At 39.8% G+C, this 16,730-nt stretch overlaps 1 protein-coding gene and 1 pseudogene across 11 annotated transcripts in view; both read left to right on the top strand.

The window, feature by feature from the left end:
* F8 (coagulation factor VIII) overlaps positions 1–16,730 on the top strand; it is a 181,843-nt gene that overhangs the window by 46,542 nt on the left and 118,571 nt on the right. For 10 of the 11 annotated variants that reach the window (XR_013105888.1, XM_076918475.1, XM_076918473.1 and 7 more), the window contains one exon: positions 3,638–3,850. Coding sequence is in view for 9 of the 11 variants with exons in the window: in XM_076918475.1 (XP_076774590.1) it covers positions 3,638–3,850 (213 nt within the window). In the remaining 2 variants the exon portion in view is untranslated. Of the gene's footprint in view, positions 1–3,637; positions 3,851–6,648; positions 6,785–16,730 lie in introns of those variants that run through there. The other variant, XM_076918479.1, reaches the window with a different exon arrangement.
* LOC117695235 (small ribosomal subunit protein eS8 pseudogene) lies at positions 6,138–6,765 on the top strand (annotated as a pseudogene).

Raw genomic sequence — 16,730 nt, 5'->3', positions numbered from 1 at the left:
ATTCTCTTGATGATGCTTGCATCTGTTGTTCCTGTTCCTTTTCATAGATTTTACATCTCTAGGATTCCCTCAGATTGTGTGGGGCTTTTTATTGCTTTTATTTTCATTTTCAGGTCTTATACAGTTTTATTCATTTCTTTTACCTGTTTAATTGTATTTTCTTTTAAAAATTTTATTAATCATTCCATTCATTCACATCTCAAATGATACCCCACTTCCTAGTTACCCCCTCTACCAACCCCCATCCTATGATGTCCCACTTTCTGGTTACTCCTCTGCTACCTCCCCATCCCATATCTGCCCTCCCTCCTCCCTCTTTCTTGTATGAGAGTGCTCCCCCACCAACCCACACTCTCCCACCTCAACGTTCCAGCATCCCCCTACTCTGGGGCATCAAACCTCACTGGGACCAAGGACCTCCCCTCTTGTTGCTGTTGGGCAAGGCCATGCTCTGCTACACATGTATCTGGAGCCATGGATCCCTCAAGGTACACTCCTTGGTTGGTGGTCTAGTCTCTGGGAGAACTTGGTGGTCAGGACAGCCTATGTTGTTCTTTCAGTGGGGTTGCAATCCCCTTTCACTCCCCCAGTCCTTCTGCCAGCTCCCCCACCAGGTTCCCTGAGTTCAGTCTGATCGTTGGCTCCAAGCAACCCACTCTGCATTGGTCAATTGCTGGCAAGACCTCCCCAGGAACTGCCACACTTGGTTCCTGTCTGCAAGCGCCTCTTGACCATGGCAACATTGTTGGGTTTGGTATCTGCAGACATGAATGTGTTCTCAGGTGGGGACCTTCCCCAGTTTGTCCTTCCTTCATTCTGTGTTCCATTTTTGTCCCTGTTCTTCCTTTGGACAGAAACATTTCTGAGTTAAAAGAACTTTGAGATTGGTAGGTGGCTCCATCCCTTAGCCAGGGGCCATGCTTATCTACTGGAGGTGGTCTCCACGGGTTCTAGTTCCCCTTCTCTGTGCATTACAGCTAAAGTCAATCCCATTGGGTCCTGGGCTCCTCACGTTTCTGTGATATCTGGAACCCTCCAATGGCAATCCCCAGTTCCTCATCCCCCCTACCTATTTTTATTTGATTTCCTGACCCTCTGTACCTCTCTCAATTGTCCTCCAGATTCTTATACTGCCACCCTTATTTCCTCTTCCACCTCTTCCTCCTCCTTTCTCCCTTCCTTATCCCCCCTCCCTCCATCTCCCACAATCATCCTGTCCCTCTCCCTCAGTGCAGGACTGAAGCATCCACCCCCTGATTTTCCTTCTACACTCCATATGGTCTGTAGGTTATATCATATGTATTGTGTTCTTTTGGGTTAGTATTCACTTATTAGTGAGTACATTCCATGTGAGTTCTTTTGTGTCTGGCTTACCTCACTCAGGATGACATTTTCTAGTTTCATCCATTTGCCTGTGAATTTCATGAAGTCATTGTTTTTAATCACTGTGTAGTACTCCACTATGTAAATGTACCACACTTTCTGTATCCATTCCTCTGTTAAAGGACATCGGGGTTCTTTCCGATTTCTGGCTATTATAAATAAGGCTGCTATGAACATAGTGGAACATATGTCCTTGTTATATGTTGGAACATTTTTGGGTATATGTCCAGGAGTGGTGTTACTGGGTCCGCAGGTAATACTATGTCCAATTTTCTGAGGAACCACCAGACTGATTTCCAGAGTGGTTGCACCAGCTTGCAATCCCACCAGCAATGGAAGTGTCCCTCTTTCTCCACATCCTCGCCAGCATCTACTATCACCTGAATTTTTGATCTTAGCCATTGTGACTGGTGTGAGGTGGTATCTCAGGGTTGTTTTGATTTGCATTTCTCTGATGACTAAGGATGTTGAACATTTCTTTAAGTGTTTCTCAGCCATTTGAGATTCCTTAGTTGAGAATTCTCTATTTAGCTCAGTACTCCACTTTTGAATAGGGTTAATACCTGAGGATGTTATTGGGTATCCAGGACTTGCTGTGGTGGGAGAACTGGGTTCTGATGCTGCCAAGTCAAATTGGTTTCTGTTGTTTATGTTCTTGCGCTTGCCTCTTGCCATCTGGATATCTCTGGTGTTACCTGGCCTCCCTGTCTCTGATTGGAACCTGTCTTTCTTGTGATCCTGTGATCCTGGGGAATTGAGCTGTCACTGGTATATATGTTGTGTGGGATCAGGTCTCTGCACAGCTGAGAGTCATAAGGTGTCCAGGTTTCTGGCTGGGTGGGAATCTGCTTCCCAGGGTCTCAGGGGTCCCAGTACAATGGGTCTCTAGAAGGGGTTTAAGATCTCACCTGTGAAGCTGGAAGTGTTTGAGTACCTGGGGGATCAAGATGCAACTGGGGTGTGTGCTGTGAAGGATCGGGTCCAGCGCTGGGTCTGTGCTCCCAGCAGGCTCTGGTGATTGAATCAGTCAGTTTGGAAGTTTAGATTGTACAGAGGCTAGAAGCTTTTAGGCCTAAGTCTAAGGATAGTTAGAACAGGAAAAGAAATGTTCTGAGCTCTGCCTAAGCCTGTTGTAGTAATTACTTTTAAAAAAGGGCCACCATTCTGGTTAGTCAACAAAATGATGGACTGGGTATTAGGACTATCTTGTACCTCACTGATACAATTAGGAATAAGTATGCTCTAACTGTATTTTGAGAGAAAAGTTTTACTTTAACAGGAAGAGTGATATTAGGAGGAGCTAAGTGGGAAGGAGTATTGAGAGGAAGAGATGGAGTAAGGAGAGAAGATGAAGGAGAGGAGAAGCTAGGTGATGAGAGAGAGAAAGAGAGAGGGGGCATGGAGGCAGATGTTCACAGGTCTCCACCAGTCAAAGATAGTTTTTATATCTAGGTTGGGTATTGGGTTACGCTTCTGATTGAGCATTACCAAACTTATAAATCCTTTGATTAACATTTTTAAAAAATTATATAAAAGCAAAAAGGAAAGGGGAGCATGGGACAGGGGTTTTCTAGGGAGGGGAAATGTGGAAACGGGATGGCATCTGAAATGTAAATAAAATATTAAATAAATTTTAAAAAGGGAAAAAAGGGCCACCAGTCAGTCCAACTGTCTAAGCTGCAGCAGCTCTGCTGAGCTTAGCTGATATGTTATGTGGCCAGAGGCCACATGTGCGCTGCAGCTAGAAACAGCCAGCTAGAGACACCAACATGGGAGATGGCTCTGCCAATCTTCCACGCTGTCTTTGCAAGGCTGGGCAGTGCCCAGACCATCCTGCCAACCACGCAGGCTCAGTACAAATGGGACTCTAATGCTTAGATTATCCAAAGGCTTATATATTTAGTAATGATCAATAACAAGATACCCTTACAATCAGAGGTGTAACCCAATACCCAACCTAGATATACCAACTACCTTTGACTGCTACAGACAAGCGAACATCAGCCTCCATCTCCCCTCTCTTGTTCTCTGTCTCTCCCTTAGCTCCTCCTCTTCCTTCTCCTTTTCCTCTCCTTTACTCCTCCTCGTCTTCTCCTTTACTCCTCCCCCTTAGCTCCTCCTACATAAGCCATGTATTTGCACAGCTTTAGTATGGGTCTGATCTCATCCCTTCATCAGCAGAAATAAAAACAAAATTTACAGGTAGTAGACACACACACAAATAAAAACGCAATTTTATACCTTCTTCTTTTAGGAGCTGAATATGAAGATCAGACAAGCCAAATGGAGAAGGAAGATGATAAAGTTTTCCCTGGTGAAAGTCATACATATGTTTGGCAAGTCTTGAAAGAGAATGGTCCAATGGCCTCTGACCCTCCATGTCTCACGTACTCATATCTATCTCATGTGGATCTGGTGAAAGATTTGAATGCAGGCCTCATTGGAGCTCTGCTAGTATGTAAAGAAGGTAATTATACTAAAGAATGGAATTGAGATAAGACAGAGAAGGACAAAACCAGCAGAATCTGTTGATAACTGTGAGTCTTTAAATTCTTTATTCTGAAAAGGGCTTCTTTTCCCTGGAATTATACTCACAGAGAGAAAAATAATCCAGTTTTTAAAATACTGATATCTATTCTATATAATCCCAATGAACACTAGTTTAAGAATATCCAAGATCTACAATTAGATCTGTTTCTAGATAATTGATGCATTTCACCTGAAATCTATGTGCTATCTCAGCAGGGTTTCTTCTCTCCTTTGCTTTTCAAAAACTTTTAGTTTAAAAGTTTCATGGAAGAAAACACATTTGTGTGTCTGAGCCCTGACATATTAACTAATTCCTGTATGTTTTTGTCAGCCAATGACATATACAAATCTGAGAAATTCTGCATTTATTCATATCTTGTTATTCTAAAAATAATCTTAATCTTGTTTATCTGTTACTTAATATATAGTTTAATACCTTAAAGGCATTTCATATGACTTAAATCTATGATTAGAAGACTTAACTGAGATCATCTCCACTTGTCTTCAGCGTAGGCAATAAAGGAGAGCTAGACATTTTATATGGTCTCAAGAACAAGTCCATTGAAAGCTGCACTATAATTTCTAATCACTTCTGTTTTGTTCTGTTAGGGCATATCATTAAAACTTGTCCATTTTGAAGGAGGATAGACAAAGAATCTAGCAACATATGTTTTCTGAATAATAATGAGTTTCAGAAGGGGGAGAAGACTAAGGTTTATAATTACTTCTTGATTATAGATTTATTCTTTGTGGATGAATAAAATAAAATTATATATATATATCAAGATATATATATATATATATCAAGATATATATATATATCAAGAAAGGAAAAAGGAAAGATCTTGCAACCATAAAGGTATATATAAAATTTCAATTTGCCTTCAATTGGCATATACTTATGTAAAAGACAGTGAAAACTTAAGTATGCAGTTTTAATGCCTAGAAGAACCAATAAAATATTATATGAAGATATATAATAAAATTAAAATAGAGAAATTAAGGCATTAAAATAATAAGGCATAAAAGGAGAAAGGAACAAAAATGCAAGAAAAAGTATAAAATAAGTTTATATCTAAATAAACTTTAGATAAGTTTATATCTAAATATAAGTAATTATCTGAATATACTAAAACCAAAAACTATCATATTATATATGAAAAGCATGAACTCATTTTATATTTTATCAACAAAAAATACATTTCCAAAGCAACATACATTACAAGGATAAGGATGGGAAAAAGATACACAAAGCAAGCATGAATATAAAGAAAATTGGAATACTATGAACACATAATCAAGAAAGAGTAGTACTGCTGTAAGTATACATACAAAGATCTATGCAATAGGTTTGAGAGTGCAAAAATAAACCCATAAATTTATGGTCAGTTGATTTGGTAAACACTAGCTTTTTCACAGTATTGGAAGACTTGACTATACCTATGCAAAACTAGTAATGAAATTGGGCTTTTCTTCATGTTACACACAAAATTTAATTCAAAATGAATCAAAGATCTAAATATAATACACAACATTAAAAGAAAACACTGGGTTAAAATTTTATAACTATAGGTTTGGCAGTCATCTCTTAAATAATCCAAGCTTTTGGGCTTTAAAGTATATCAAGAAAATAAATACAATGCTTAGAGTGGGAGAAAATATTTACAAATCATATTTGACAAGTGAGTTATAACTGAATTATGCAAGGAAATTTAAAGTCAATAAAAATAATCTAATTTTAAAATGTGTAAAAGATCTGCAAAGATATGTATTTAAAGAAAATATGCAAAAGGTCCCTGGAGATTTAGCTCAGTGGTAGAACCCTCACCTGGCATGTGTAAGGCTGTAGTTTCTAACCCTACGACCCCCACAGCAACAAAACAGCAATCAGAAAATACAGAAATGGCCAAAAAGCACACAAAAGATGCCCATACCATTTGTTATTATGAAAAAGCAAATCAAAATCAAAATGACATACCACTTCACATCTACTAATATGATGACTGTATTGTTTTTAAAATGAGAACAAATAAAGGCTAGAGTTTTTGCAAAGGACCTGAGTTGGTTCTTAACCCATATGTCAAGCAGCTCACAAATCCTTGTGGAAGGATCCAGTACCATCTTCTGGATTCCATGGGTGCCTTCATTACACATGCACAAGCACACAAGTTCACATAATTAAAAAGTAAAATAAAAAAGTAGCTCTTTCCAGCCAGTGCCGAGCTATGGGCATCTCTCAGGACAACTGGCATAAGTGCCGCTAGACCAGGGAGAAGAGAAAACCCTACCACAAGAAGCGGAAGTATGAGCTGGGACAGCCTGCTGCCAACACTAAGATTGGCCCTCGCTGCATACACACAGTCCGAGTTTGAGGAGGCAATAAGAAGTATCATGCTCTGAGATTGGATGTGGGGAACTTTTCCTGGGGCTCTGAGTGTTGTACTCGAAAAACAAGGATCATTGATGTTGTCTACAATGCATCCAATAATGAACTTGTCTCCACCAAGACCCTGGTGAAGAACTGCATTGTGCTTATTGACAGCACACCTTACTAGCAGTGGTACGAGTCTGACCATGCACTGCCCCTGGGCCATAAGAAGGGGGCCAAGCTGACTCCTGAGGAGAAGGAAATTTTAAACAAAAAACGATCAAAGAAAATTCAAAAGAAATACGATGAAAGTAAAAAGAATGCCAAAATCAGCAGTCTTCTGGAGGAGCAGTTCCAGCAGGGCAGAGCTTCTCGCCTCTATTGCCTCAAGACCAGGCCAGTGTGGCAGAGCAGATGGCTGTGTGCTCGAAGGCAAGGAGCTGGAGTTCTATCTGCAAAAGATCAAAGCCCAGAAAGGCAAATAAGCCATCTTTCATAGCTCAGGTAATAAAGGTGTTTGCTGTTCGAGATAGATAGATAGATAGATAGATAGATAGATAGATAGATAGATAGATAATAAAGTAGTAAATATTGAGGATGTGAGAAACTTTAACTCTAATCTAATATTGCTTTACAAAATAATTTGGTGGTTCCTCAATTTTTTTTTGTTTTGTTTTTTGTTTTTTCGAGACAGGGTTTCTCTGTGTAGTCCTGGAACTCACTCTGTAGACCAGGCTGGCCTCAAACTCAGAAATCCGCCTGCCTCTACCTCCCAAGTGCTGGGATTAAAGGCATGAGCCACCATTGCCCGGCAGTTCCTCAAATTTTTATAAGCAGAATTACCATATAATCAAATAACTTATAGATATAAGTACTATACTGGCTGGTTTTGTGTATCAGTTTGACATAAGCTAGAGTCATCATTTCAGGAGATCCAGCTGTAAAGCATTTCTTAATTAGAGATTGATGTGGGAGGTACCATTCCCCTGGGCTAGTAGTCATGGTTTTTGTAAGAAAGCAGACTGAGAAAGCCATGGGAAGCCAGTTCCTCTATGGCCTTTTAATCATCTCCTGCCTCTAGGTTTCAGCCCTGTTTGAGTTCCTGTCCTGACTTCCTCCAATGATGGACTATGATCTGGAAGTGTAAATTGAATAAACCCTTCTCCTCTAACTTGGATTTTCCTCATGGTGTTTTCAACACAGCAATAGTAAGCCTAACTAAGAAAATCACAAAAGAACAGAAAAACATATTCAAATAAAACCAATATATGAGCGGTCACATCAGAGCTAATCACAGAAGCTAACTAGAACAGACAATTGGTCATGGTTAAAAAGAAAAAAGGGAGAGGGAGAGAAAGGAAGGACAGTCCATTAAAGAAAGGAGCTTCTCAATTCAATATCTTTTAACAACAACAACTAAAAAACAAACAAACAAAAAAAACCCTCCAGGTTAAACCAGGAGTGCTCATGCATGCCTGTAAGTCCAATATTCAGGAGATAGAGGCAGGCAGGTCAGGAATAGGTTGCATCCTTATGACACAGCAAATTCAAGGCCAGCCTGAGATACATGAGCCTTGTCTCATAAATAAATGAAATTCTAAGAAAGCAGCAACACTTTACAGTTAATCTCACAGTGATGAAAAACTAAATGTTTTCACATTAAGACTTGGAACAATGGAGGAGTGTTCCTATTTCTCCACAACCTCACTAACATCTGCTATCACTTGAGTTTTTGATCTTAGCCATTCTGACTGGTTATCTCAGGGTTGTTTTGATTTGCATTTCCCTGATGACTAAGGATGTTGAGCATTTCTTAAGGTGCTTCTCAGCCATTCGAGTTTCCTCAGTTGAAAATTCTTTGTTTAGCTCTGTACCCCATTTTGTAATAGGGTTATTTGGTTGTCTGGCATATAATTTCTTGAGTTCTTTGTATATATTGGATATTAGCCCTCTATCCGATGTAGGATTGGTAAAGATCTTTTCCCAATTTGTTGGTTACCGTTTTGTCTTATTGACAGTGTCCTTTGCCTTACAGAAGCTTTGCAATTTTATGAGGTCCCATTTGTCAATTCTTGATCTTAGAGCATAAGTCATTGGTGTTCTGTTCAGGAACTTTTCCCCTGTGCCTAGGTATTCGAGGCTCTTCCTCACTTTCTCTTCTATTAGTTTCAGTGTATCTGGTTTTAAGTGAAGGTCCTTTATCCACTTGAACGTGAGCTTTGTACAAGGAGATGAGTATGGATCAATTTGCATTCTTCTACATGCTGACCTCCAGTTGAACCAGCACCATTTGTTGAAAATGCTGTCCTTTTTCCACTGGATGGTTTTAGCTCCTTTGTCAAAGATCAAGTGACCATGGGTGTGTTGGTTCATTTCTGGATCTTCAATTCTATTCCATTGATCTTCCTGTCTGTCTCTGTACCAATACCATGCAGTTTTTATCACTACTGCTCTGTAGTACAGCTTGAGGTCAGGGATGGTGATGCCCCCAGAAGTTCTTATATTGTTGAGAATAGTTTCCAATTTTATCCCTACATATCTTGTAGGCAGAACAAATTTTGAGTTGAAGGTTTGTGGGTGGGTTGGTGTCCTTATCACTCTACTGGAAGTCTTATCTGGCTATAGGAAGTGGCTACTTCAGTCTCCATATCCCCATATCTAGGAGTCTCAGCTAGGGTCTCTGCCATAGACTCCTGGAAGCATCCCCTGTCCCATGTTTCCAGCTCATCCTACAGATGCTTCCCTATTTCTGTTCTTTTTTCTAGCCCTCACCTGACTCCCCCATCCTTCTCCCTACATCTGATTCCCACCCCAGGTCTCCTTCCCACCTGCTCTCCTGCCCAGTTCCTTTTCTCCTTCCACTTCCAATGTCTATTTTATATCCCTTTCTGAGTGAGATTCAATCATCTTTGCTTTGGCTCTTCCCATTACTTAGCTTCTTTGGGTCTCTGCATTATAGCATGGTTATCCTGTACTTTGTGACAAACATCCACTTATAAGTGAGTACATACAAGCCTGTCTTTCTGGGTCTGGGTTACCTTACTCAGGATATTTTCTAGTTTCATCCATTTGCCAAATTACATTTGCCATGATTACATTATTTTTAATAGCTGAATAGTATTCCATTGTGTAAATGAACCACATTTCTCTATCCATTCTTCAGTTGAGGGACATCTAGGTTGTTTCCAGTTCCTGACTATTATGACTAAAGCAGCTATGAACATAGTTGAGCAAATGTCCTTGTGGGATGGTGGAACATCTTTGGGGTATATGCCCGGGAGTGGTATAGCTGCTCTTGAGGTAAAAGATACCCAATTTCCCGAGGAACCACCAAATTGATTTCCAAAGTTGTGATATAAGTTTGCACCCACCAGCAATAGGGGACTGTTCCCCTTGCTCAACAACCTCAACATTATGTGCTGTCACTTGAGGTTTTTGATCTTAGCCATTCACTGATACCTAAGGACATTGAACATTTCTTTTTTTTTTCTTTTTTATTAAATTTATCCTTTAATCTTTTTTGCATTACAGACTTTATTCCCCTCCCAGTCTACCTCCCGACTGTTCCACATCCCACACCTTATCCCACCCCTGTCTCCAAGAGGATGTCCCCACCCCCATCCCACCAGACCTCCCCACTCCCTGAGGCCCCAAGTCTCTCAAGGGTTAGGTGTATCTTTACTGACTGATTCTAGACCCAGCATTCCTCTACTGTATGTGTTGGGGCCTCATATTAGCTGATGTATGCTGCTTGGTTGGTGGCTCAGTATCTGAGAGATTCTGAGAGTCCAGGTTAGTTGAGACTGCTGGCCTTCCTATAGGGTCATCCTCCTCTTCAATTTCTTCCCGATTTTCCCTAATTAAACCACAGGGGTCACCAGCTTCTGTCCATTGGTTGGGTGTAAATATCTGCATCTGACTCTTTCAGCTGCTTGTTGGGCCTTTTGGAGGGCAGTCATGGTGGGCCCCTATTTGTAAGCACACCATAGCATCAGTAATGGTGTCAGGCCTTGGGGCCTCCCCCTGAGCTGGATCCCAATTTAGACCTTTCACTGGACCTCCTTTTCCTCAGGCTCTTCTCCATTTTTGCCCCTGCAGTTCTTTCAGACAGGAAAAATTCTGGGTCAGAGTTTTTGACTATGGGATGGCAACTCCATCCCTCACTTGATGTTCTGTCTTTCTACTGGAGGTGAACTCTTCAAGTTCCCTCTTCCCACTATAGGACACTTCATCTAAGGTCCCTCTTTTTGAGTCCTGAGAGTCTCTCACCTCCCAGGGCTCTTGTAAATTCTAGACTGTCCCCCCACCTCCTACCTCCCAAGGTTGCCTGCTTCCATTCTTTTTGCTGGCCCTCAGGGCTTCAGTCCTGTCCCCGCCCCCAACCCCTGCTCACCAATACCTGATCATATTCCCCTCTTAAGAATCTCAGACATTAGAGATTCCTCTATTGAGAATTTTGCTTAATTCTGTAGTCCATTTTAAAAATTGGATTATTTGGATTTTTTTTCTGTATAATCTCCTGAGTTCTTTATGCAATTAGATAATAGTTCTCTGATGGATGTGGGTTTGGTGAGGATCTTTTTGTAATCTGGAGATTGCCATTTTTGCCTATGGATGGTGTATTTATCTTTTTACAGACGTTTTTCAGTTTTATGTGGTCTAATTTATTAATTGTTGACCTTAGTGCCTGAGCTATTTGTGTTGTTTATGAAACTGTCTTCTATGCCAGTGTATTCAAGCCAGTTCACCACTTACTTTTCTATTAGATTTAGTGTATCTGTTTTTATTTTGACATGTTTGATCCACTTGGATTGGAGTTGTGTGTAGGGTGATAGATATGAGTCTATTTGCTTTCTTCTACATGCAGACCTACAGTTAGACTGGCACCATTTCTTGAAGATGATTTCTGTTTCCGGTGTATGGTTTTGGCTTCTTTGTCAAAAATCAACTGTCCATGGGTACATGAGGTTATTTTTGGAACTTCAATTCTTTTCCATTGATCAACCTGTTTGTTTTATGCCAATACCATGTGGTTTTAATTACCATTACTCCATCAGGAATGGTGATAGCTCCAAGTAGTTAATAAGAGAATATGGAAGATTCTTTTATTGCATGGGATCATACAATTAAAAAATTAGCTATCCTGGGGTTTTTGTTTTTTTGATATGAAGTTAGCATGGCTCTTTCAAGGTCTCTAAAGAAATGTATTGCAATTTTGACAGGAATTGCATTGAATCTGTAGATTGCTTAGAGTAGAGTGACCATTTTAGTGTATTAATCATACCCATCAATGAGCATGGGAGATCTTTTTATCTTCTGATATCTTCCTTGATTTATGTCTTCAGAGACTTGGTGTTTTTGTCACACAGGTCTTTGACTTGCTTGATCAGTGTTACAGCAAGATATTTGATATTATTTGTGGCTATTGTGAAGGGTATTGTCTGCCTAATTTCTTTCTCAGTCCATTTTTTCTTTTTTTAAAAGAGGGCTACTGTTTTTTTTTTTTTTTTTTTTTTTTAGTTAATTTTGTATTTGGCCTCTTTGCTGAAGGTGTTTATCAGCAATAGGAGATCTGTAGTAGAATTTTTGGGGTCATTTATGTATACTATCATTTCATCTGCAAATGGTGATGCTTTGAGATTGCTCTTTCAAGGTCTATAAAACACTGTGTTAGAATTTTTACAGGGTTAAGAACCCAGCTATAACACTCCTGGGCATATACCCAGAAGATGCTCCAACATATAACAAGGACATATGCTCCACTATGTTCATAGCAGCCTTATTTATAATAGCCAGAAGCTGGAAAGAACTCAGATGTCCTTCAACAGAGGAATGGATACAAAAAATGTGGTACATTTACACAATGGAGTATTACTCAGCTATTAAAAATAATGAATTTGAGAAATTCTTAGGTAAATGGATGGAACTAGAAAATAGCGTCCTGAGTGAGGTAACCCAATCACAAAAGAACACACATGGTATTTACTCACAAATAATTGGATATTAGCCCAAGAGCTCACAATACCAAGATACAACTTACAGACCACATGAAGCTCATGAAGGAAGACCAAAGTGTGGGTGCTTCGATCCTTCTTAGAAGGAGTAACATAATACTCAGTAGCAAATATGGAAACAAAGTGTAGAACAGAAACTGAAGGAGGGGCCATCCAGAGACTGCCCCACCAGGGTATCCATCCCATGTGCAATCACCAAAGGCAGACACTGTTGTAGATGCCAGGAAGTTCATAATGACAGGAGCCTGATATAGCTGTCTCCTTAGAGGCTCTGCCAGAACCTGACATATACAGAGGTAGATGCTTGCAGCTAACCATTGAACTGATCATGGGGTTCCCAATGGAGAAGTGAAAGAGAAGATTGAAGGAGCTGAAGAGGTTTGTGGTTCCATGGCGAGAGCAACAGTATCAACCAACCAGAGCTCCCAGGGTCTAAACCACCAGCCTGAGAGCACATAGGGAGGGACCCATGGCTCCAGCTGTATATGTAGGGGAGAATGGCCTTGTTAGGCATAGGTGGGAGAGGAGATTCTTGGTCTTATAATGGCTGGATGCCTCAGTGTGGGGGAATTGGAAGGTGGGGAGGTGGGAGTGGGTGGGTGGGTAAGTGAGGGCACACCCTCACAGAAGCAGGAGGAGGGAGATGGGATAAGGGGTTTCTGGGGGAGGGAATGGGGAAGGGGATAACATCTGAAATGCAAATAAATAAAATATCCAATAAAATAAAAGAATTTTATGGGGATTACATTGAATATATTGAGTTTTTTTGTGAGATGGCCATTTTCACTGTGTTAATCCTATATATCCATGAGCATAATGAATGATGTTTTTGATGTATTCCAGGATTTGGTTTGTGAGTATTTTATTGAGCATTTTTGCATCAATATTTATAAGAGAAATTTGTCTGAAGTTCCCTTTCTTTCCTGAGTCTTTCTGTGGTTCAGGTATCAGAATGACTATGGCTTCATAGAATAAGTTTGGCAATGTTCCCTTTGTTTCTATTCTGTGGAACAGTTTGAGGAGTATTGATATTAGCTCTTCGTTGAAAGTCTGGTAGAATTCTGTACTTTTCCCAGCCCTTTACTGAGGTAATGTCTGTCTTTGTTGCTGAGTTGTGTTTCTTGTATGAAGCAAAATGAAGGATCCCGTTTTCATATCCATTTTGTTAGCCTGTGTCTTTTTATTGGAGAATTGAGTCCATTAATGTTGAGAAATGTTAATGACTAGCTATTGTTAATTTCCTGTTATTTTGATGTTTGTGGAGAGAGAGAGAGAGAGAGAGAGAGAGAGAGAATGAGAGAGAGAATGAGAATTTCCTTCTTTTGGTTTGCTGGCTGGTGTTATTTATTTTCTGTATTTTCTTGGGTGTAGTCAGCCACCTTGTATCAGGGGCATCTCTGTCTATACACTAAAGGCCTGGAATCAGCCATAGGCCTGAAGACAGCGGTAGGCCTAACATGCATGCCTGCTAGCACAAAGTCTTGGTCTCTGTGTAAAAACATTGAAACAGATAGCTAGAAGCTATTGTAAACAAGCAGCTTTGGTGGACAGTTGCCAGGCTCTAGTCATAGACCTTGTAGATAAGTACCCTCAATGGATTATTATTATCCCTAACTTAGATAGGGACAAGTGAATCATAGGTTGAGTCGGAGTGACCTGTCCCCTAAAGCTTCACCCAGCTGATACTCTGTTCTGGAAGATATCTGCCTTCCCTCTAAACACTTATGCTCCTGTGTCATCCTCTTCCCCCACATCCTGCCTTTTTTGTGCATATAACCACTGTGTGAAAAAGTAAAAATGGCGATCTGATCAGCTTATAGACAGGTCACCATTCTTTTCATTAGCCTGTTTTTCTTTCACTTTCTTTTTCAGTTGATCTCCCCGGACCCCTGTTTGATGCCCTGCTGGACAGGACATCATTGGGTTGGAGTTTTCCTTCTAGTATCTTCTGTAAGGCTAGATTTTTGGATAGACATTGTTTAAATTTGGTTTTGTCATAGGATATGTGGTTTTTTCCATCTATGGTGACTGAATGTTTTGCAGATATAATAGCCTGGACTGATATCTGTGATCTCTTATAGTCTACAAGACATCTGCTCAGGCCCTTCTGGGTTTTAGAGTCTCTGTTGAGAAGTCAGGTGTAATTCTGATAGGTCTACCTTTATATGTTACTTGGCCCTTTTCCCTTGTAGCTTTTAATATTCTTTCTTTGTTCTATACATTTAGTGTTTTGATTGTGATGTGGTGGGAGGATTTTCTTTCTGGTCCAATCTATTTGGTGTTCTGTAAGATATATATATATATATATGCATATCTTTCTTTAGGTTGTGGAAATTTTCTTCTATGATTTTGTTGACAGTATTTTCTGGACCTTGTAGCTGGCAATCTTCTTCCTGTTATATTCCTATTATTCTTAGTTTTGGTCTTTTCATAGTGTCACAACTTTCCTGGATCTTTTGTATTAGCAACATTTAGCTTTAGCATTTTCTTTGACTGATAATATTAATTTTTTCTAATATATCTTCTATGCCTGAGATTCTCTTTTCTACCTCTTGTATCCTGTTGGTATGGCTTCTGTCTATAGTTCTCATTCTCTTTCCTAGGTTTTTCATCTCCAGGATTACCTCAGATTGTCGTTTCTTTATTGCTTCTATTTCCATTTTTAGGTTTTGAACAGTTTTATTCATGTCCTTCACCTATTTGAATGTTTGTGGGGTTTTTTGTGAATGTATCTTTAATAAGAATATGCAATTATTACATATTGGAAAAAGAGAACATCGTTTGAAAATTGGAAACAAACAAAAATGTATACTTGACATGAGAATGCCATTAGCAAATACACATTAATTGGCTAAAACTTATAAAATAGTAAAAGAGCATCACAGTGTTTGGGATTCTCTAGGAGGTACCTGGATATTTTTTCTTTCTGGTATTGGACTTGTAATTTGGGGATAATCTTTTTGTATGCTTATTTTTTATTGGATATTTTCTTTATTTACAATACAGATGTCATCCTCTTTCCCCATTTCACCTCCCTAGAACCCCCTATCCTATACCCCTCTTCCTTTATGCTTTTTTTTTTGGGGGGGGGGCAGGTTTCAAGATAGGGTTTCTCTGTGTAGTCCTGGCTATCCTGGAACTCACTCTGTAGACCTGGCTGGCCTCGAACTCAGAAATCCGCCTGCCTCTGCCTCCCAAGTACTAGGATTAAAGGCGTGCACCACCACCGCCTGGCTTCCTTTATGCTTTTATACCATTTTGATTACATACATGGATTAAAGTCAATTCTAGGTTGAGGGTCTAGCAATACAATAGATGCAAATAGTTGAGGATCAAGCAATACAATAAACACAAATAATCAAAGAGGAAACAAGGCATTAAACCCAGTTACATGAACACTCTCGTGATCACTGTTGCTAAAGGGTATCAGGATGACCAAAGTATCTGAGCCTACTTCCCTATCCTAGCCCAAGGTCATTTTTATGTCTGAAGCCTACTTCCTTGTTCTAGTCTAAAATTTAGATTCCTGTCTGATATTACTTCTTTCTTCTAGCCTAATATTCAGATTCCTACCTGAGATTACTTCTTTTCTGTAGCCTACAATTTAGACTCCTACCTGAAATTACTTCTTTGTTCTACTCTAATGTCAGATGCCTGCTTGAAGCCTACTTCCTTGTCCTTGGCCAATGTCATATTCCTGTCAAGCAGCTCCTTCCCTTGTCCTTTGCCCATGTCAGCTTCTTGCCAAGCAGCCCCAAAGGCTCTCCACCTCTTCCCCTTTTTATTTCATTAACAAAATGGGGCCTGTCTTAGGTTGTTCTGTCAAGAATGCATTCCTTACCCATCATGGAATATGCATTATCAAAGGCAATGCATTTCTGTCATAGGTTGGTAAGGCTTTCTGCAGAATCTTACCCGTCCTTGGCTTGCCAGCCTGTTAATTTAATAACTCTGTCTGGGGGTCCATTTTCAGGTTCATGCCATGTACTTTGGCTGCCAACATGTTGATGTTGTTAAAGATAAGCTTTAACACGATGGGCAGGAATAAAAGTATTCCCAGGACAAGAAGGGCTAGCCTGATCAAGCTATATATGCCATTCCTGAGGTTTGTCCAAAATGGAAATACTGAGCTCAGGCCATGGATAATTTTATTGGGATTATCTGCAGCATCAAAGGTCAACAGAGCAGCATTCTTTAAATTCATAATCTCATTATGCAAAATTAACACACCCAGAGAGGTGTTAGGATTATGTCAAATATCCTACAGGTGTCTTTAAACGTTTTTCTAACTATAATGACAATTGTGAATTTCAAAAGTAACACTACTCCAATAATAATTGTCATGACACTAGGGATGGCTCCTAACTGTTGAACCCTGAACCTCCTTCAGATAATTTGAATGGGTTATAGACCATCATTCATTGTCCCAGATACCT

This window comes from Arvicanthis niloticus, chromosome X (genome assembly GCF_011762505.2).
Source record: "Arvicanthis niloticus isolate mArvNil1 chromosome X, mArvNil1.pat.X, whole genome shotgun sequence".
In the NCBI taxonomy this organism is placed as follows: domain Eukaryota; kingdom Metazoa; phylum Chordata; class Mammalia; order Rodentia; family Muridae; genus Arvicanthis; species Arvicanthis niloticus.
The sequence above is the reverse complement of the archived record's forward strand: the minus strand, read 5'-3'. Positions and strand labels throughout refer to the sequence as shown.